Raw genomic sequence first — 21,266 nt, forward strand, 5'->3', positions numbered from 1 at the left:
TATCTGTTTCAAATAGTACCTGTTTCTAATAAATATGTCTGGTTTCAGGAAAAAAAGCAAGGTAATTCTGTGCTTTGTCTAAAGATATTAACTGTTCTGTAAAGGAAATGAGTTTTGATTAACTTGTGACTACTTGACTAATTAGTGTGTTCAGGGTTTTTGTGTGAATGTTGTGGGTGCCCTGGCCCCCACAGTAAAACTGGAATGATCCACATCTAGTTTCTATAGGATCTTGTCTGAGATGAAAGTGGATTTAGTTTCCAGATCAAATAATTTTCCTGTATTTCAAAGAAATCAAAGCTCAAGGTCTGCTAGGGATATTTTGAATCACAAGCACAGCCTTCATTAGTGGAGCAGGCTGCTTTAAGCTCACTGAAGTCCTACATTCTCTGATGCTTCAAGACATTTCCTCTGCTTCTTGGAGCTCTAATGTTTATTTTCTCTAATTGCCAATGTGGTCTAATTTATACTCTGGTAACGTACCCTTGCATTTTTGGCCAACACTTTGTTTAAATTATAATTCTTCCCTGTTTCCAGTGTTTAATATGGCTGCTCTGGAGAGCTAATGTCAATTGCTTTCAGGGTTTTATTTTGATAAGTGAAAAACAAGTCAGTCTCAGAAAAAAGATGAATGGCAGCAGTCTGAGGCTGAGCAATCCAGCATCTCACTGCTGCAGGGAAAGAAAAAGAACTTTTATCTTCCAGTAGTAGTGAGCTATTAAGTTAATAATAATCATAAAGTTAATAATCTCGTAAATCCTCTCTGGTAAAACTTTGAAAAACTAGGGTTTTTTGAGTAACCATTGCAATTTTTCTCATCTGTCAGACTTCACTCTCTCTCCTTTGGTACATCCAGCTGAGGAGAAGGTCTGAGAGTTTTTGGAGTTGGTTCTTGTGGAACAGAAGTTGTAATGCTCTTGCTTTCTTCTTAGGAGTTATTTCTTATGGAAGAAGTGAGTCTTGTGCTTCTCTGCTAATTAGTATTTTTAGAGAAAATACACTTGAATTGCTTCTACTTTACTGTTGGCTTAAGAATTTGTTAAGGAGCTGATAACTGATAGATCATTTCAAGCACTTTCTTTGTACTTTATCCTGTATATCTTAACTTTGTAATGTTGTAGGTGTTTCTGATGGTGGGAATGGATCTTTGTGGTAACCTGAAATAGAAATTGCATGTAACTCTTGAGAGGGTTAGAAGTTATGCACTGTCAGATACTGCCTTGCTGTAGTGTTCCTGTGCTTACAGACAAATTGGTTACTTGCAGTTATCTACTGGGTTATGATATATAAAAGAATTACCAGGAAAATGTCTATTTTGACTTAGGCTGTAGTATGTAGATCTTGGAATTTTGTTTAGAAGAAACCCTAAAGAAATATCTTCTATCCTAAATATGCTTCAATAACAGGAATAACTTTTTCCAAGATTAAAATGAGTATGTGTTTAGAAAGTTTTTCTGTACCTTTAATAATATGACATGCTTTCCCTATAAACTATTAATAACTATTTATGTACTTGGGAGTATAGTAATGTGTGAAAGTGAATGTGCTTAGAAAATGTTGGGATGTTTCTTATGGACACAGTAAACCCTGCTGGGGTTTAGGTAGCTTTATAATAATCCCAGGTGGGACTAAAAGGGCTGGAACATTTTTGGATAGGACTAGTTTTAAAATAAAAATGCTAATTAAAATTTTTATTTATAGATTTTATTGCTTTGAAGTCAGCAAGGTCAGAAAAACAACTATTTCTGTCTGACTTAGGTTTTCTGGATTCTTTTCTCATTTCTATGGTGGCCTGATCTTTTCCTATATTTTTTTTTTTTCAGAAATACCGCTATCAGGATGAAGACACACCCCCACAGGAGCACAGCTCTCCCCACATTGCCAATGAGGTGACAGGTCCAGAGCTGGTTCATGTATCAGAGAAGAATCTGTCCCAGATTGAGAATGTCCATGGATTTGTTTCCCATTCTCATATTTCACCAGTAAAGGTAGGCATTTTTAAATAGTCAACTGTTTTGGAATACTCCTCAGGTATTTAATTTTGTGGGACAAAAAAATGCACATAAAACACCTCTTTCTGTTTTTTATGGAGCTGCTCAATTAAATGCATGGTAGTAAAATGCCCAGAAAACAACTAAAGGTAACTTAAGATTTTGGATGTAGCTTTGAGGGGCACTGAAGTTTGGGCTGTCAGTTTCATTTTGGATTTTCAGTCAGAAACCCGTGGAGTCAATTCTGACTTTGTTTCTAGTAAATATTTTAATTGAGGATCTGTGTGCAATATGTCATAAGCCAGGTGCCTTATATATCTCTGGAGTTTTTCAGCATGCAGCACCATTATTTTGCAAGATTGCTTCAGTAACGTGAAGACAGATTTAAAGATTTAGACAGCAAACTGAGTGTGAGGTTTGGGAGTGGGTAACAACAGGCAGTTTAATTTAGTGTTAGTATATAGACATAGCTCAATCGTGTTCTGAATAGCACAGGTTTTTTTGTGTGTCAGACTAAATGCTGTTTTCTATAATATCTCTGAGTCTTTGTGGCTGGTTTTGAGGGAAAGGTGGAGAAATTGTTTGATACTGGGTAACGTTTGTGCTTTAGAGTGATGAGAGTGATGGGCTTATGTTGTGGTAGGCTTACAGCTTGGTACTTTTGGCATGAATTGTCTCTGTGCTGTACTGTCCTTTGCAGCTGCAAAGAACAAACACTGTTACATGAGAGCAGCCCTGGAGAGAAGGACTTGGGGGTGCTGCTGGATGAGAGGCTGGACATCACCCACCAATGTGCACTCATAGCCTGGAAAGCCAAACATGCCCTGGGCTGCATCCAAAACAGAGTGGGCAGCAAGGGAAGGAGGGACAGAGGGGATTCTGCCCCTCTGCTCTGCTCTGCTGAGACCCCACCCTCAGTGCTGCATCCAGCTCTGGGATGGGTCCCTGACAAAAGAAGGACATGAACCTGTTGGAGCAGGCCCAGAGGAGGGCACAAAAATGATCACAATGCTGGAGCACCTCTCCTGTGAAGACAGGCTGAGAGAGTTGGGGCTGCTCATCCTGGAGAGCAGAAGGTCTCATATGGAGACCTTAGAGCCCCATAAAGCAGCTGCAGAAAAGCTGGAGAGGGAATTTTGGCAAGGTCATGTAGTAGTAGGACAAGATGGGGAATGGCTTCAAACTGAAAGAGGGTGGATTTAGATTAGGTATTATAAGAAATTCTTTCCTGTGAGTGATGAGGCCCTGGCACAGGCTGCCCAGAGAAGGGGTGGCTGCCCCATCCCTGGAAGTATTCAAGGCCAGGTTGGATGGGGCTTTGAGCAACCTGGTCTAGTGCCGGGTCTTTGAGCCTGTGGCAGGGAGTTTGATCTAGATGATCTTTAGGGACCCTTCAACCCAACCATTCTATGATATTTTAAGAAAAAATGTTTTAACCTTATATTTCCATTTTTTCAATTATGAAGAAAAACTTAGTTGAATCTTTATCATTTACTTGTAAGGATTCTGTAGAAGAGCCAACTGTAGTGTGTGAGTGCATTTAATAATTGTTTTCCAGCCTTTCTAACGGTTTTAAATGTACATGATGGTATTGAGCCAGTGATTTTTACTTATATCTCCACAATGAACTCTCAGTATTTTTCCATAGTCTTCAGCTAGGCAAGCTGAATTCTTGAAGCCTTAATGAATAACCTTTTAGAAGTGGGCTGTATTGCCCTCTGAAGAGCCTTCTGAGAATACTCATGTGACAAAGCTTTCATTTTTAGGAATGGCTAGAACTTCAAATTTTTCTTGCTTATGGAGTTAGATATGCAGTAACACACTTTCACGTGTCTAATTCCCTGAATTTATTGATGTTCAGAAAGCAATGAAACACCTTTTAAGTGCAACCATTAGAAATAAATAAAAGTCCTCTTTCTCTGGGGACTTAAGGTCAACTCTGTTTATTCAGAAGCTTTCCTAATTCATAGAGTAGTTAGTCTTGCCTTTTAGAAAGCATAAGGGGACCAAAAAGGCAAAGAGGGGAACTCTAAAACTGGAAGAAAGAAAACTATTTTTGAAATAGAATTAGGCAGAGTTAAGTTACAAGGTATGGTGAGACCTTTCCAAAATACTGTGTCTTAGGTCTCTGAGGATGATTACTATTATGTGTCTCACATTGGTAAATGCTGGGAAATCATCACTCAGTAGGGAAGAATGTTCATAAGGGAAGTATTACCACTCAGTTTGTATTACCATTTTTAGGATATATCTGATTGTTTTCAGGTAACTCTTCTCTGTTAATTTCAAAGCAATGTATGGTAAATTGAAATTTTTCAAAGCTTTGTTCATCTGAAAACTGATGGGGTGGGTGTTCCAGGTTTCAGTTTTTTTACCAGCATTTTGTATAATTTTGAATGCTGATGCTAATTGACTGCTGACTTGCTTCTCTCCTGAAGAAAAAACCCAAGGTTGCTGTTGTATTATTAGCATAGCTGGTCTGCTCTCCTTTTGGTCTGATGATCTGCCAGGTGTTCATAGTTTTAGCACAGCTTGTGCTGAAGATCAATTTAGCAACAACAGCTCTGATTTAAGAGTGCTTTGTGTGATTTATTTGGTAGGTTGGGTTGGCTTGGTGCACTGTGCAAGGACCAGGTCTTGGCTGATGTACAAGGGCTCAATCAGCTTTCTTGAATAGTTCATTGATTAAGGAAACTGAACATAATAGAGAATGTTGTGTTTATGACATGAATAAAATAATAAGAAGAGTTTGTTTTCTGTTTTAAATATAAATGTTAAATGCACTTAAAATTTCAAATACAGGTAGTAGTTTGAAGAAATCAGTGGTTTGATGATTATGATTTATTTATTATGTTGCTTTATAAACAATGTTGCAGAGGCCAGTAGAATTGGATTTTGAGGAATACCTTCTGTTATAGCAAGCTCTCTTGAGTATGGAGCAAGTATATAAAAGAACAGAAGAAGAACAGAATTTTGTTCTTGAGAGAAGCTTTCAAATACCCTAGGACTTAAAACAGCTTTTATAACTTGCTTGAACAGGTGGATGCTATTTCAAAGAGTAGTTTTGAATGACCAAAAATACAAATATGTATCCCAAATTTTTAGATGAGTATGTGATTGCTATTTATCAGATATTAAGTATTATAGTCAATGAAGGTGATTTATCTTCTTGACAGGGGAATGGGCTACCTCAGATTCAGACTAGATTAAAATATTGTATGTTTACAACAAGCATAAAATAAGAGAGACAAGCTGTACTGATTTAAAGTTTAAGTGAGGCTTACAGGTTTTGTTTTTTTAGATGGAGCTTTGTCAGTTTCAGAAGAAACGTTTACTTCCTGTGTGTCAAGTAACAAAAATGAACTTGGCCCGGGAGATTGTGCGTCCTGTGTTCTCTAGTACTGTGTGAAATGGAACGCTGATGCTGTAAAAAAGCTTTGAAAAAAGTATTTAATGGTAGAGAATCATGAATTAAATCCTTCCCAAATATTCTGTCCCAAAGCTTTTGAAGGATCCGTTCGGGTGGGTCGGCAGCTGGTACCGGCATTTGCTCAGCGAGGGGTTCCCAGATCGCCGCGGGCGGTGCCGGTTCCGGATGCTGCGCTCTGCACAGCGGCCGCGAGGAGGCGCTGCTGCCCCGGCTGTGCCCGCCGGCAGCCGCGTTCCGCGCCGTACCGCGGGGAGCGACCGGCCCCGCCGAGGGACCGGCTTGGAGTTCAAATACAATGATGCTGAACAGCTCCCATCCTCTGAGAGCTGTCACAGACCGGGTATGGGACCAAGCAAGCCTTTAAACTGTGGAGCGGAAGCTGAGGTTTTCTATCAAGGAAAACGCTTTGAATAACAGGTTATTACAGGGCTACAAAATAGTGGGTCATGGTGCAATAAGACAAAAAAACTCAGTAATCTTTATTTAGAGCAATCTGGACATGACAGATTATTTATCTCATATATATGATGTAGTATGGTAATTCAGTATTTAAGTGTAGAGCCTGACTGGGGCTTCCATATACTTCTGTAATATGTTTGTGTTTTGTGTGTTGGTATTTTGGGCTAATCTTTCACTGTTAATGCAGAAGCTCTAAAAGAAACAAGTAATAATTTGTAAGCTACTAAATACATCTTGTACTGGAAAAAATACCATGACTAGCATGATAAATCTTTATCTAGCTCTGAAATAAATTCTTAATATTGCAATATTTGATGCATTTCCATTATATTTATAATTCCCATTTGCAATTTGTGCAAGTTCTTAAAAACTTTACAAAGTAGTTGATAAGTTGATAAATGATATTATCATGTGGCTGCATATGGTAACAGGAAGCTAGACTTACTGGTTGAGAAACATTTCTGCTGTTCTTGTTCCTTTAATCAAATCTTTTTCAATGATCTATCTCTGGAGATTTTTGCCATAGCACCAATCTTCTAAGGGTATGGGGAAAATGCCTGCACCTGGTTTGTTCCTTTCATGTGTCACAGATAGGGACAGCTGAACAGAAATGTTTTAGTTGGAACATTGTACTGGCTTTAGTCTAGTGAGAGGCCTAAAATTACTTATTCATGCTACACACGAATATTTTAATTACTGACTGAATTGTGCATCTGTAAGGAGCTAAAGACATTCTACTGGTTGAATATTTGGTATCTCTATAACAGCTTTGTGCAATCATCAGTGGAGTAGCAGAACACTCTAGGAATTGTGAGAAGTAGGTTTGGGTTGGTGGGGGAACTCTTTAACTTGTAGTTCCATAATCATAGACTCCTGTCTGTATTTCATGCAGCTCAGTTGGCCACTTCCCTGTCCTCACACGTTCCCAGGATTGCTGGGGATGGGCAGTGCGGGGATTGCCCTTCCCATTGCTGGCTGCCTGTTCTCCTCCTGCACAGACCTGTCAGTCTGGCTGGGGCTGTTGTGTTCTGCTACAGCACTTGTGCTTCAGGTGATGCAGTAAAAATCCCACTTCCCTTTACCAAAGGGAACATGTGTATTAATGTTGTTTATCCATTTAAAGCACTTGGAGGACTCTTTTGTGGTTACATAAACTTATGTCAGTGAATAAAACTATGACTTCATAATATTATGACATTAAATGCAAATGAGTTACTGTTTTCCTGTCTCTGAACAATGAAATGCTTCAAACTGAGGTGAAATGCTGTTTCCCATTAAATAAAAGATTGAAGTTTTACCCCCAAATTCTAACTAAAGGAGTCTTTTTGCCCAGGGAATACCCTTGAGGCAGTAGCTGTGCCCAGTGCCAGTGCCCCTGTGCTTTATCTCTGCTTACCCCTTGCAGTGTCAGATCTGGGAGAAAATACTCAGACTCAGTTTGCATTAGAGTGCAAGTAGTCTTTTGTTGGTAAAATCTGTCTTACTGCTTTTATTCTTTCTTTGGCTCTGTGAGCCTCTGTTGGAGCCTGTGGTGGTGTATTGAGCAGGGAAGGATCACTCTACACCTTCACAGTTCACTGCTGAGAGAGGCAGTAGGTTAGTTGGGTGTTTTATCTGACCTAGTCTGAGTGCCTGTAGGGTGACAAGTATGTCCTTCAGCCTTTCCTCTGCTCTTGCTTAGAAGCAGCAGCTTGTGGTTTTGTGCCCCATATCCTGAGCTTTGTCAAGTGGACACACAGTTTGAAAAAAAGTCTTAGCAGTGTGTCAGCACTACCCAAACCTTTGCCAAGACAGGTTTGGTAATCCTAGCACAGCAGTTCTGGTGACTGCATGCACTATCTGTGAAATAAATATCCTGTGCCCGCTCGGTGTATGCCTGCTTTTTTCACATGTTTAGTCATCTTTGGAAAAGTATTTCCAGGACCTAATGGTATTTAAGCTTAATGGTTTTAAATTAACCCTGATTTGAAACTGCTTATCTATTAGTGCTGCAGTGCTGTGTAATAGCCCACTTACCCTGACTGTGGTATCACAGCAATGAGATATGGCAAGGTGGTGCTTGTTCTTAAAATAGCTTCCAGGAAGGAGAGGAGAAATTGGAACTTGCTCTCATTTCTGTACTGCCACAACATGGTGAAAGTGTTCTGAAGAGCAGAATCAATGAGCATGTGGTGAAATGAGAGATGAGAAAGCAATGAATACATTGCAAAGACAATTTCTGCTGCACAAATCCCTTAAAGCATGGGCTTAAAGATCATCTTATTGATGTAGGTTTCTAGGTTTCCTTAGATGTACACAATGGATGCACTCAAAAAAAGATTATGGAGAAACTTAAGCTGTCATGAAATAAGAAAAAAATTATTCTGGGATTTAGTTGTTAAAAAAACTAAAGCAAACAAAAATTCTCCACCAAAACCAAACCAACAACAGAATGAAAGTAAAGGGAAAGGACAAAGATTGCTAATCATGGATGGAGGTTACCAGAAGGATCTCGAAAGGACCTGTGTTCTCATTGCATCATCTAAGAGGAATAAGAGCTCAGAGTTATAACAGATTAATGGAATAATCATCTCAGTACTCAATTTACAGTCAAAAAGGCAAATGGAATACAAGGAATAATCAGTGAAGCAAATGGGAATAAAACTGCATTATCTTATCACTCCAGAAATCGCCACCATTCATTATCTTGATTAAGAAGGCAAATTTAGGTACTCAAAGAAGAACAACAAGAATGGTCAGAGATAGAGGGCAGCTGCTGTGGAATGAAGAATGAACTAGTTTGACCCCTCCATTTGGTAAAGAGTTGACTCAGGAGATACCAACGAAACTACAGTCAGTAATGCTGAGTCTCTAAAATGATGAACATGACTAGGGAATGGTTATTTCAGAAATGAAAATTTGTATTCAGAACTATAAATTAGCAGGTAATAGTTGTTTTATAGCCTGTAAACACAGTGATCTACAGTCAGCCTCTGACTTTGAAATAATCTTTCAACTGCTGGTAGTCTTTTGGTTCCTAGCTATACTGTCCAAGGCATCACAGCATACATTGCTTGTTTCTTCAACTGCAAACAAGCACCTTTATTTAACTCCTTCCCATGAAGCTGTATGGAAATAGCTGTTATATAAATATGCATATTTACACATCCTTCCTTCAATGCTAACAATCTCCTTTCCACATGCACCCAAATCTTGTGCTGATAATATTGATAGGTTCCCTTCTCTTTATCTCCTAGTGTATCTTCTCTCCAATCACTTCTGTTTTCTCAAGTGCTTCCCCAGAAGTCTTTTAGAGCATGTGGAGCTGCTGTTAAAGCAGCCTTCTCTGCTAATTGGTAGTTTTTCTGTTCTCAGGAAGGCCAATGGTCTTTATGATTTGAACCATGTGGGTTCAGGGTTAGCCAACAGTCAAAGTAATTTTAACTTCATCTTTACCCCAATAGATTTTCTTGTCCTGCTCCAGTCTGAGCAGGTAGGGGAGGTTAACCTGATGATGGAGACACTGTTTCCATTTAGAAATCAAAGATCAGTTGACATGTAATTTGCAAGTTGGGCTATGATTGTGAAAAGGTTGCAATCTGTTACTTTTTTCTAAATTGAGAACTTTGTAAAGCTTTGCCATCTTCAGCAGAAAGTCAGTGCTTCTGGTGTTAGGAACATACATGGAATGCTGGGAATCATAAAGAAAAACTTGAAGATACTCTCAGGCATACTTATTTTTAGACGAGTATCATACTCCGGTGGTCACACTTGAGAGGAGCTATTGCGCAGTCTTTAATTAAAATGCATTACTCAAGTTCTTGATAGGTTACTGATTTTAAACTCCTGTAATTGAAGAATGTGGAAATACATGCAAAGGTGTCAGTTGGTGTTTTACAGGAAGAAGCAGTTGACCAAATCTGCCTGGTTCTCTGTAAGGATTTGCTCAATAAATTCTTGTCAACAGAGACAAGAAAGAAAAACTGTAACAGATGGACTGTGGATTAATCCAAACATTAGAACAACCTCCAATACAGTAATCAACATCAAGTCGTCCTAGAAAGAGGTTGCACTGTTTTCACCCGAGATTTTCCTGGGCTCTCGGTGCAGTTGGGTTCATTTTGATGACTGAAGCAAACCTAAGGAGACTTGCATTAAACACAAGATGTTTTTGTCAGTCTGGCGTGCCAAAAAGATGGGCAGGAGGTTCATGAGCAGGGTGCGGAAGACCAGGCAGTTTAATCTGCCCAGATTGGTAGGTTGTCTGAGGTGTATTGTGAGTAATAAGGTAATGATCTTTTATATTAAATATTTATACTAAAATAGCTCATTATAGAATAATTATGCTGGGATGTTTACTTATAAGTTGGTTTCAGCAATAAGATATGTACTTTTTATTGATTATGTAAATGCCATTTGGTCAAGAACTATCCTTCAGTCCTATCTGAACTAAAAATTAAGATAGACTTTATGGCATCTCTTAGCAAAAGGGGTTAACATTTTTTTTTTTTTCTCCACAGTATTTGTGTCCTGAACTCCTGGGCTTTGGTTTAGAATATTGCATTTACTTTTTTATGAGACTTAGATTCATGCCAGTAAAAGTTTGTTAAATCTAGAATTCTGAAAACTGTAAGAAAGAAACATGAGTTTGTTTGTAAATTTTCAATATTGGTTTTGTTCCCATGCCTGAAGAGCTTAAGTTGCGTAGCCTTATGTTTGAATATCCAAGTTCTGAACATTTTCTTTGCCTCTGTTTTTGGTCAAAACCTAACTGATATTGGAAATAAGTCCCTGCCATTGTTTTAGGTGACCCTTGAATTTTCTCTGTTAAGACAATCAGGTTTTCTTGCTTTAGGGTCTGTGCTTATTTTAGCCAATGCTCTGTTTAACCATATGGTAGTAAAACTAATATAAGACACTTTTCAAATGCTTCAGGGGGACTGTTGGCTTTTGTTTAGAAAGGGTAATTGAGATATAACTGCTCTTTCTGTTCACAAACAATTTTTGTTGCTGTGCCTTTTTAATTTTAGGTATGCATTCTGCTTGTACAGTTATGCTCAGGGAACCTTTATCTGAGAGATTAAAATACAGCATTATGTCATGTTTTGACTTGTCTCAGAAAGCTCATAATACCAATTTGCTTGGATATAAAGTCAGAGGAATTCTAGTCCAAGTATTTGATGTCGAATTTTACATTTAGTAACCACTGTGATTACTGTATCTTGCAACAACACAAATAACATTACTCTGCAGCCTCTACAAATGCAGACGAATTTTGCAGTAAATTTCTTAACCTGTAGAGATATGAGTACTGATGTAGAAATCTTTAATTATGTGCTGTTTTGTTTTGGGGCAGGAACCTTTTCAAATCTGCAAATTCTCAATTCTTGCCTAACAGTAAATAGTGTTTTTTGTTTTGTTTTAGTGTGTGGTGTTTTTTGTTTGCTTTGTTTTTAATTTTAGTCCCATCAGTTCAATATCCAGAATATGAAAAATGGGTCCTTTTGGAAGTCCTTTTAGGAAGTCCTTTAGGATGGAAGTCCTTTTAGGACTTCCTGCAGTTTCCTGATGAGCCTCCCTATTCTGCCTTTTGACTCTGGAGGCAATCATTCACAGATGCAATTCCAGCTGTGACATCTGTGTTGATGATTTTCCTTTCTCTGGATATTGCCTCTTCTGTGCAAATAGAACTTTTTCCAGTTTCTACTTGTAGGTTTGACCTCTGTTGAAATGCTCTTCTACTGGAATGAACCCTTGTTTTTACAACCTCCCACTGTTTTTTCAACTCTACAAGTGACCATTCTTCTAATCTGGACTCCTTTGTGCTATCCTGGTTTTGTGCCATCTGTAGAGCTGTGCTTTGCCTTTATCTTCAGGTTGCTTTGTAGCACATAAAAATCAGGGTTTTTCTCATCACCACAGTACCAGCTCCTTCTGCAAATAACTGCAACTGTATCTGCTTAGGCGTCAGCAGATCTTGCTCGATATCATTGCATCCATATGGAGTGTAGGTGACACAGATTGCTGCCTTGCATCACCAGCAAGATTGCATAACCTCTTCCTTAAGAACTTTTCTGGATTTCTCTCTCAATTGAAATTAAATCATCATTGCTTCACTTTCAGGAAGCTTTTTGTCCATGTGATGCTTTCCTGAAGTGCTGATTTCTAAAATCACTTTGTAATTGATGCCGTATTGGATTGTTGGCTGTGTGGGAATCAGCCTTGAAATAAACTGCCTTAAAACACAGCAGACCTCTTTTATCTTCAGACAGGTTGATATAACAGTAAAAAAAATAGCTGCTTGTTACATTTCTTGTCCATATATTGTGGTGTTTACTTCCAGATTTTTGCACAATATTGTTCTATGTGACTTTGTTTGGAGCCTGTGGGGACAAACAGAGAGAAAAATGAATTCTTGAAGAAGTTCTTTTGAATGTTGGACAAATTTTTGTTCTCTAGGCTATCTAATAAACTGTATAGCAGTGTTGACATTCAAGGCCATATGTAGAAAAAGATAGAAAATATTTTCACCTTACTCTTTATAAAAGGACTTGATACTCAGAGCATATCATTTGTACCTTATTCCAAACACCTTCAGTCATAGCCAGGGATTAATCAATTTCTCTGGTGATAAATTCATAGCATTTTTCAGGCTAGGTATGTTTTTTGTGTCTGGAAAAAGGTAGAGCTCAGGAAGTGCTGCAGTCTTCCTGTGAAAAAATTCCCATTATGAGAAGCTTGTCCATTTGAAAAGTCCTATCTACTGTAGCTCAGGCATTTCTCAACCTCCATTATCTACCTTGTGCTCATAGCTTTAAGGACACTGCACAAGTCAGATCAAATTTTATATGACTTACAGTGATAAGCCATTGTATTTTATAAATATTAATAAAGTCTGTCTGAAAGGTGTGCTCAGAATATTGGCCTGTGCTGTGTTATTGAGCTGTACTAGTGACTAGAAGTAAATGGTGCATTGATCTTGCTACGACACATTTCAATTAAAGTACTTCTTATTTCTGCTTGCAATGGAGGCCTGCAGGAAAAAAAACTGTAACTCAGGATAGGATAGCTGTCAGTAAGAATTTGTTAAACAGCAGATTATGTTGCATCCCAAGAAGTACGTGAAGGAATTTAGTAACTCCACTAAAATGCACATCATGGAGCAGTGAATTTTTAGAATTATGTGGCTGTAAGTTGTGGCTGTGTTGTAAGGATTTTTCTGCCTTTGTTTGTCATATGAAGACTTCTCTTCCTGTTAAAAATGTTTGCCCTGGTGCTGTGATCATGACTGTAGAAATATACCACAAATTGTTTGGATAACTTTCCAGAGATGAGCTGCTACTGAAAGCTTCACATTTAACTGATTTCCAAAATAATCTCTCTGATGTGAGCTGGAGGATTTTTTTAAATAGTTTGCTACAAAAATTTGAATGGTGAGTTCTGTAAGATAACTTGAGTTCCATATAATCTTTTAGCTAATTATTCTGAATACTTTTTTGCTATGATGAAAGCAGAGAAAACCTCTAACAGTAATACTTGTCATGTACATGGGAGATCAAAATAATCTTACTGAAAAGTCATTAGTGAATAATAAGAATTTTTTGGGTTTGAATTATTCTTGTGCTTTTGAGAAGGAATGTTGAGTCAGAAATATATATATTTATTGTTTTCATAATATGCTTACAGCAGGCACAGAAATTTGGGCTAAGGTGTTATGAATGTTACACATTATTCACAGAATAAGAACAGAGTGTGGACTCTGTTTAATCTTAATCTCTGATTTTCTTGAGGATTAAACAAACCTGAAACCACAGTAGAACAACTTCACTAGGAATCCTCTGATCTACAACACAAAATGATTGTTTTCTGGCACTATGATTCACTCTCTCTATAGTTTTATGCACAAAAGAACAGGGAAAAACAAGAAGAAATTGGCAAATAGTTGTTTCTTAAATATTTGTTTTGAACATGGGGTTAAAGTAATTTTGCTCTGTGGAATGTTTTCATAAAGACAGAATCAGTAAAAAGTGCATCTCTGCTCTATATTCCCTGTTTTGTTTGCTTCAGGTTCATAATTTATGCAGGCAAGGAAGTGAAAAGATGCTATTGGATATTTCTACAGGCAGTGATTGAAACTTGGTTATTTTTGATCTGTGCTTTCTCCACCCAGTAGCTGTTATCATCCACCACCATCCTCATAGCTGTGAATTTGTAACGTTGTACTGTACCTGCTACCCAGTTTCCCTTAAATATCTGTTGGCAGCTAGGAAGAGAAAGCAAGGCTTTCATCCTGTGCGTTCCGAAAAGGAAAAATAAGGAAAACCTTTGCTTGCTGCCTTTTTTTTTTTTTTTTTAATCGCTCAAGATTATACTCATCATCGTAATCACAGGTATAGAGGAATGTAAGAGGTAGAAATCCTTGGAGGAAAAGCAAGCAAGCAATCAGCTAGCAAGAATTTTGTTTTCCTGTTTTGTAAACGATGCTGCTGTAATTCTATCTGCATTTTTTTTTTTTTCTTGCTCATTCACCACTCAGCAGCTGGTAGGGAATTAAGACTGCCTGGCAACCACCTGCAGAGCTGCAGAGATGAATTACATTTTCGGAAATAACACGCTGCTCTATTCTCGCGCCAGTCGAGGCAGCGCTGGCTCCAGCCACAGCTCGGTAGGCCCCAAGCAGAAGCAGTGGGCAAAGAAAGGCTCCTCAGAGGAGCTGCGGGCTGAGCCTTCCCGCTGGCAGCAGATTGTGGCATTTTTCACTCGCAGACATGGCTTCATTGACTGCATTTCTGTCGCTGCCAGCTCCTCCCAGGTAATGTGCCACATGTTCGAGTGATCGTGTCTGCATGTTTTCTGGTTGCTTGCTAGTCAGAAAGAGCAATTATTTATATATGCATGATTTCATATAATCTCTTATTTATGGATGGCGTTTTCTGTCTGCTTTCATTTTCATATTTTAAAGAGCTCTGTATAATTTCTAGCATTAAAGCATGAAAATGAAAACACTAAATGAGGTCTGATTTTTGTTTATTTTGCAAGTGATGAGCCTCCAGCAATTTTAAATATGAGATATCCTAATGAAACAGTGAAATATTGAAAACGTAGTTTGCATTCTGCTGCTTGGCTCTGGAGGGCAATAACGTAGTTAAGAAATATCAATTCCATAGCTCTAGTAAGATGTCAAATCAAACAGACTACGTATTTAACGGTTAAGAAATTTTAAAATAATTTAAAACCTTAACTCTAGGTAACACAACAAATTCAATTCTGTAGCAGCTTTCTAGGTTTTTTTTGGCTGCTAATAATACACAGATGAAGGAATGTCTCCCTTACATACAGGGTGTACATTCAATAGTGCAGTCTGTAAGAGAAACATGACATTTTTCAACTTCGCTGTCCATCTGCTCTATGTGATGTTTGTGTTAATCATCCTTCAAAGTCAGGTAGAAGCAAGCAAGCTAAATTTTAATTGTGTAGCTTTTGAATAACTTCTTAAGATTGACACCGAGAAAAGTTTAAACTTACTGGCATTAGAAAATTAGTATCTCTTGGGAAAATATGACTAAGACTTATGGAACAATGTTGAAATGTCAGAATTATTTAAACATGGGAGAATAGGTTTGTTTTGCTGCTGTCAAGTGAAATTCATCATTAATCAAGATATCTTGAATGATTTAACCTGAAATACTACAAAAACTTAAAAAAGAAGGAAAAATTTGCTATCCTCAGACACTGCAATTTTATTAGGATAATTTCTGTTAGTAGTTCAAAGATGGCACTTCCTCTGAAGTCTGCTTATTATTACCTGTTTTTTTGCCTATGAATTTGGAGTAAACAATTAATAGGAAAGCTTAGAGGGGAATTTTGACTTTCTTGTTGCATCTTGTACATGATGTGGAAGTTGGATCCTGTAGTTTCTCTAATGGGTCATTATACAACTCCAAGTGATGCATTAGGTAGACATAATAGCTTTTAAATACTGGGTTTTTTAAAAGTAAAAATATATAGTATTAACCTTCTGAATAAAAATTATAGTTGCTTTCATTTGTGTAAAGCTTGAAGAAATAATATTGGAATGTGTGAAGCTTGCAATTGGACTGGCTAGTCAGGCCTCAAAGTTGCTCATAAATAAAATATGGAATACCCTCTGCTTTGAGTGAGGGTTGGACCAGGTAAAGTTCCTGAGATCCCTTCAATCCAAAGCCATGATTCTGTGAATATCACAGTGTTTGTTCTGTTTTTCTGCTATGGAAAAGATTCCTTACCTCTGGGAAAGCCTGTCAGATATTTTCATAGCTTTGACAGTTCTTCATTAAAAATAACGGCTTATACATGTTCATAGCCAGAAGGAGGGGAAAAAGCATAAAATATTTTGAAGTGGTTGTTAAAAAAACCTTAATGAGCATATTCAGAAGTTATGCACTAAAAACATAAGAGCTTGTTGAAGCCACTTCCTCTGGAAGGATGCTGTACTGTGCTTGCACCTTATCCACCCATTGCAGCTGTTCTATCTAGCCTCAGGAGAGAAAAAGGCACTTGGAGATTGTTCACTGTGGAGCAGTTTTGTTTTTCAGTTCTCTTCAGTTTGTGTTCTGTATTGTAGCATTCTGAACATTTTGTTACCTTTTATTCGTTCATTTGAGATATATCCCCATCATTTGAATGTAGTCACATTTGCAGAGTCCAAATAAGAATTAGAAGTGAAGTGCTTCTCTAGCCTGGCCTGTAGAAATTCTTTGTGTGATCGTGGGCTTTATCAAGTCTTATTGTTGTGCCATCATGATTTTCAACAGGTACAAAATCATTTGGTGGTTTTTAAAGTAGCTGTCTCCTGCTTCCCCTGTGAATCTGCTACCAAGCCCCCAGTTTCAGCTGTCCCTTCATTTCCTTGGCTTTCTTGGATGGCATTAATTGGTCATACTAGCTTAGTTCCTTCCATCTCCAGTGAAAGGGAAATGACTCCAGAGATGGGACACACCTGTCCTCCTCTGGGACCTGCTTGGGTCACCCTGCCCCAGCAAGGTGGTAAGAGGACTTTGGATTTTTGTATCCTAAAGAAGCAAGGCTGAAGGTGATGGATATGATAGCACTGCTTTTTGCTGTAGTTATCCCTTGGTTTATGCCCAAAAGAGTGCACACATGCCCAAGTGCATGGTGCCCAGCTAACCTCACCAGACTTCTTTATGAGTCCTGGAAGCAGATTTAACATGCTCAGGAATTCAAGGCCTTTATTGTTTCTTCCTGCTCATTCCCTGTGATGATGTGTTAGTAACTGAAATAGAAGAAGTAAGGAATTTCATTAGGAGCTGATATATCAATTTTTGTCAGCAAATTTTTAAATTTCTTACATAAAAGCCAAAACTGTGGTGTAAAATGGAAGGTAACAGTAAAACCAAGCATTGTACTGTCACAAGGGTGAATAACTGCGCCATGAGCTTAGTAAATACACCAGTATGCAAATGACAAATACTGAGTAATTTAAAGTGCTGTCCTAACAAGAGATATGCCCAGGGCATCAAGGATGATACCTGTATCAAGATCACTGCTTTTCTCTGAAGTTCTTCCAGAACTCTGAGAAGCCCCTATTCTTGTCAGTCAATCCAGCTCTCATGTCTCAGAAAGCATTTTAACTGTTGGTATTTGGCTCATGGTGTGCTGCAAATGCAGAATGATTTGTCTGAATTCCACATGTCATTAAACTGGTTCTAACAGCAATCACTGATGCTTTTCTTAGCATGTAACTGAGCATACACTTGCAGCATGTGATACTGAAAAATTGTTTAGCTCCTTGAATATCCTGTGCTGATTTTACTTCTATTTTCTAGGACATATTTTAGGAAATATGAAAAGGATCAGGACAAAAAAATCATCCTAAATCCACTTAGCCATTTCAAAACCTTAATTTTAAATTTCAGAGCTTATCAACTGCTTTTGTGAGTTGCTTGAACCCAGTAATTTCTTGACTTAGTGTATCTTCCTTTTAAGTTCTTGATAAGAGTTTTACTGTGTGATTAGTCCTAGACTATTGCTCTCAGAGTTGGAGTATTATGGACATAGTTCTAGCATGTACAAAACGCTATGTTTAATCACAAACAACATAGAGGTGTTGTTAGGCAGTTAAGAAGATAATGATTTTAAAAAAAGTCAGGTCTCTACCCTAATCCCTCGTTTACTATATGTCTTGAAAAACTGATTTCTTAGGGCAATATTTATTATCCTTCCTGTATTTTGTTATATATTGAAGTATTTATATATTGTTGCTGCTAAGATTGTGATGAATGCAGGAGAAAGCAGCTTTAAATAGTTTGTGGTTTGGGTGCTTTTCTCTATAACAATGCACCTTCTGAAACTGAAGCGTGAGTTTAATCTTGCCAAGTTTCCTTCCTATTCTTGATTTTAAGCTATGTAAAATCACACGACTGTAAAAGCATGAGTTTATTTTGCAAATTAGTTCTGCCACTGGTTGCATTTTCTGTAAGATGGCATTGTAGCAGTGATAAAAGCAGTATGAATTTATTCTGCAAGAGGAATGCATTAATTGTTCCAGTCAATAGGCCAAAAAGCAGGAAGTTCTTGGTGGTTTAACCAAAGCATCAAAGGACTTTCTCTGGAACCTTTGGTTCATTTTGTAAACATTTTCCGTGTACAGTAGAGATGAAAACTTCTCAAGACTGAAATTTTCTTGACATTTGAGAGATGGGCAATTTTAAAATCACAATAGTATCAGTAAATGTTAGGAATATCTGGCATGACCCATGTAAAGCCGTGTAGCCTTTGTCAGCATCCTGCTGTTCCCTGCAGTGGGCAGTGGTCCCCTGTGCTGAGGTCAGGCCTGTGCAGTGCTGGGGCTCTGTGTGTCCCCCCAAGCCCTGTGTGTGCCTGCAGTGCTGGCATGTGCACGTTTACCTCAGCTAATCACCTGCAGCAGGCAGTGCTGATAAGAGCTGAGGGAGTGGTGATAAGAACCGAGCCGTGCTCCAGCTACCTGCAGGCGCTGCTTCCTGCCAGAGGGGTTCACCTTCCCCTTCTCTTTCCTGGTCTCTCACGGCTCTGTCTCACTCAGAGTTGGTAACATAACTTCTTAATATTTCTGTTGCATTGTATCTCAAGAAAGTTACTTTTTCCAGAATGAGTCAGAAATCTGGTAAACAAAGAAAGAGACACCGAATTTTTTGCCTTTGGAGTTCTGGTGGTGCTACTACTGGGGCTTTCTGCCTGCACTGTGCTCGAGAGTCTGAATCTTCAGGCAAGGCAGACACTGGATCCCCTCTTAATCCATTGTCTTCAGCTAATAACTCAGGTGGACTTACAAGGTCTTGCTGTATGAAGCCCAGTGCATGGAAGCCTGTGAAAAAGGTAGGACTCTTTAAGGCTGTTATATAACTTTCCTAATTTATTTTATATTGTGATAGTTGTCCTCACAGTTGAGGCTTGTATTGATTGACAAAGTGTTTTGAAAGTCAAATACAGGCCAGTCTGTCTTTCACCAGCTGTCAGCTTACCGAACAGCTCTAGCATGGCTCCTGTAGTATAACATTTCTGTTTTGCTGCCAAAGCTGCTGTACATGTTTCAGTTAATACAATTATTAGCTAAATTACTGTCTGACAGAACCACCGAATCTAAAGTGAAAATCATCTTCTTCCTGTTCTTCTATTTTGGTCCACAACATCAAGAGCACTCTCAATTATGATTAAGATGGGCAGGATATTTCCTTTACTTTGAAGACTATGCAACAGAAGCTTCTTAGATGTTTTTAGAGAGCATGACCTTGTCTTTTAGAATGCTCTCTGCATCCATGTTTGGGAGCTGACATGGTATCCTGTTGTGCAATTTAAGACTTCTAGTTTAGACCCAGCTCAGAGTCCTGGTCAAATGTTGTGTCCACAGCATTTCTGAGATTTATAGTAACTCAAGGAGAGAAATTGTTTTGTTAAAAAAGAGAAATTGAAATCAGTATGTGCACACCAGTAATGCAGCATCTTTTGAGAAAGATTTGGTTCTTTTTCCTAGAACCTCTGCTGGGGCCACTGCTTTTATCTGTTTTCCAAAGCAAAGAAAGAATTTGAATTTCTCCTGATAATTAACAATTACTTTAAAAATTTTTCAGTGAAACATTTAGGCTCTTGAAGTCCCTTATTTTTTTCCTTTTTTAACATGGGCATGATAGCCTGAGTGAAGAATGTGTCCATCACTCCTCTCCCTGGGAGAGAATTCAAACTAATTTCAACATGCTGCTGATTATTAAACTTCAAGCATAATCCTACTGTGAAGCATTTCCAGACAGTTCAATTTTGAATTACTCTGACAGATCCACAAAAGATGACAATGCAAGGAAAGCATCAATCTCCTCATGTACAATTGAAATGAAGTGCCTCATTCTTGTTTATTGGTATAACCACATAATTCACATTTTGCTTATCATGTAATGGCTCTGTAGCAGAGGGGTCCCAATGGATGCTTCCTTTAAAACTGTTACTGAAATGTCTTTCCAAATTTAATTCAAATGAAGATTGCATAGTTCTATAGATGATTTCAAGAACACTACAGGTTTCTCCAGTTGGAATTTAGGAGAAATCCTTCTGATCATTTGGCACTGTTTCTCCATTTCATTCCTTACAGAATGGATAGGAGCACTCCTGTTCCACAGCAAAGGCTGATAACCTTGTGCCATCTGTCATGGAAGCTCAGAAAATGTTATACAGAGGCCAAATTTAGTACTGAGACTTGACAACTTGTTAATACCACACCACCTAGCGAGGCGTCCCTGAATCCTTTTGAGGATCTGCTTTTTCTCGTCTTTCCCAAAATAGCTTTAGCAGCAGTCAATTCTGTACAGGTCAAAATTAATTGCATCAATGTTCTCCCTAAAAGTAGTTTGTAATGAAAAAAATAGAAAAATATTGCCTAGTCTTTGATATACTCAGCTGCAATATCTTTTAAACTATACTTTTGTTTACTTGGGATCATGAACAGACCTCTTAAGTGGCCACCTCTTGTGAGTTTTCCAGGAACTGCTTGGACTCCAAGACAAACCAATAATGCTTCCTGACTCTCCTGAGCCACAGCAGTTTTCTTGTACCTCATTAAGGTTTGCCAACATTACCTGCTGGAAACTGCTGCTCCTCAAGTTGTTAAAGTTCTAATCCCCATTTGACCAGCCTGGCCATCTGACCACATGATGGTTTATTCCCTAAGAAACTCAAAGAAGCCCAAACTGGTGCAGTTCTGACACTTGCCTTTTGAAAGACCTAAGGCCCCCTTCCATGTACTAGGTTTTTGTGGCTGCACACCCAAGGTTCAATATCAAAAGAGCACATTTAGAAGGACTAAAAGAATCCTCTAAAAGTAGTGCAAGGATTCCCTTCTGTCTGTCTTGTATGATTTAAAAAAAAACCCCTTGCCACCA

At 38.3% G+C, this 21,266-nt stretch overlaps 1 protein-coding gene across 14 annotated transcripts in view; it reads left to right on the top strand.

The window, feature by feature from the left end:
* The window catches only part of DLG1 (discs large MAGUK scaffold protein 1), a 140,573-nt gene that overhangs the window by 49,233 nt on the left and 70,074 nt on the right, over positions 1-21,266 (top strand). For 10 of the 14 annotated variants that reach the window (XM_059478846.1, XM_059478847.1, XM_059478849.1 and 7 more), the window contains one exon: positions 1,824-1,988. In XM_059478846.1, the coding sequence (XP_059334829.1) occupies positions 1,824-1,988 (165 nt within the window). Of the gene's footprint in view, positions 1-1,823; positions 1,989-14,446; positions 14,672-21,266 lie in introns of those variants that run through there. The other 4 variants (XM_059478859.1, XM_059478858.1, XM_059478860.1 and 1 more) reach the window with 1 other exon arrangement.

This window comes from Ammospiza nelsoni, chromosome 10 (assembly GCF_027579445.1).
Source record: "Ammospiza nelsoni isolate bAmmNel1 chromosome 10, bAmmNel1.pri, whole genome shotgun sequence".
Taxonomy (NCBI): Eukaryota; Metazoa; Chordata; class Aves; order Passeriformes; family Passerellidae; genus Ammospiza; species Ammospiza nelsoni.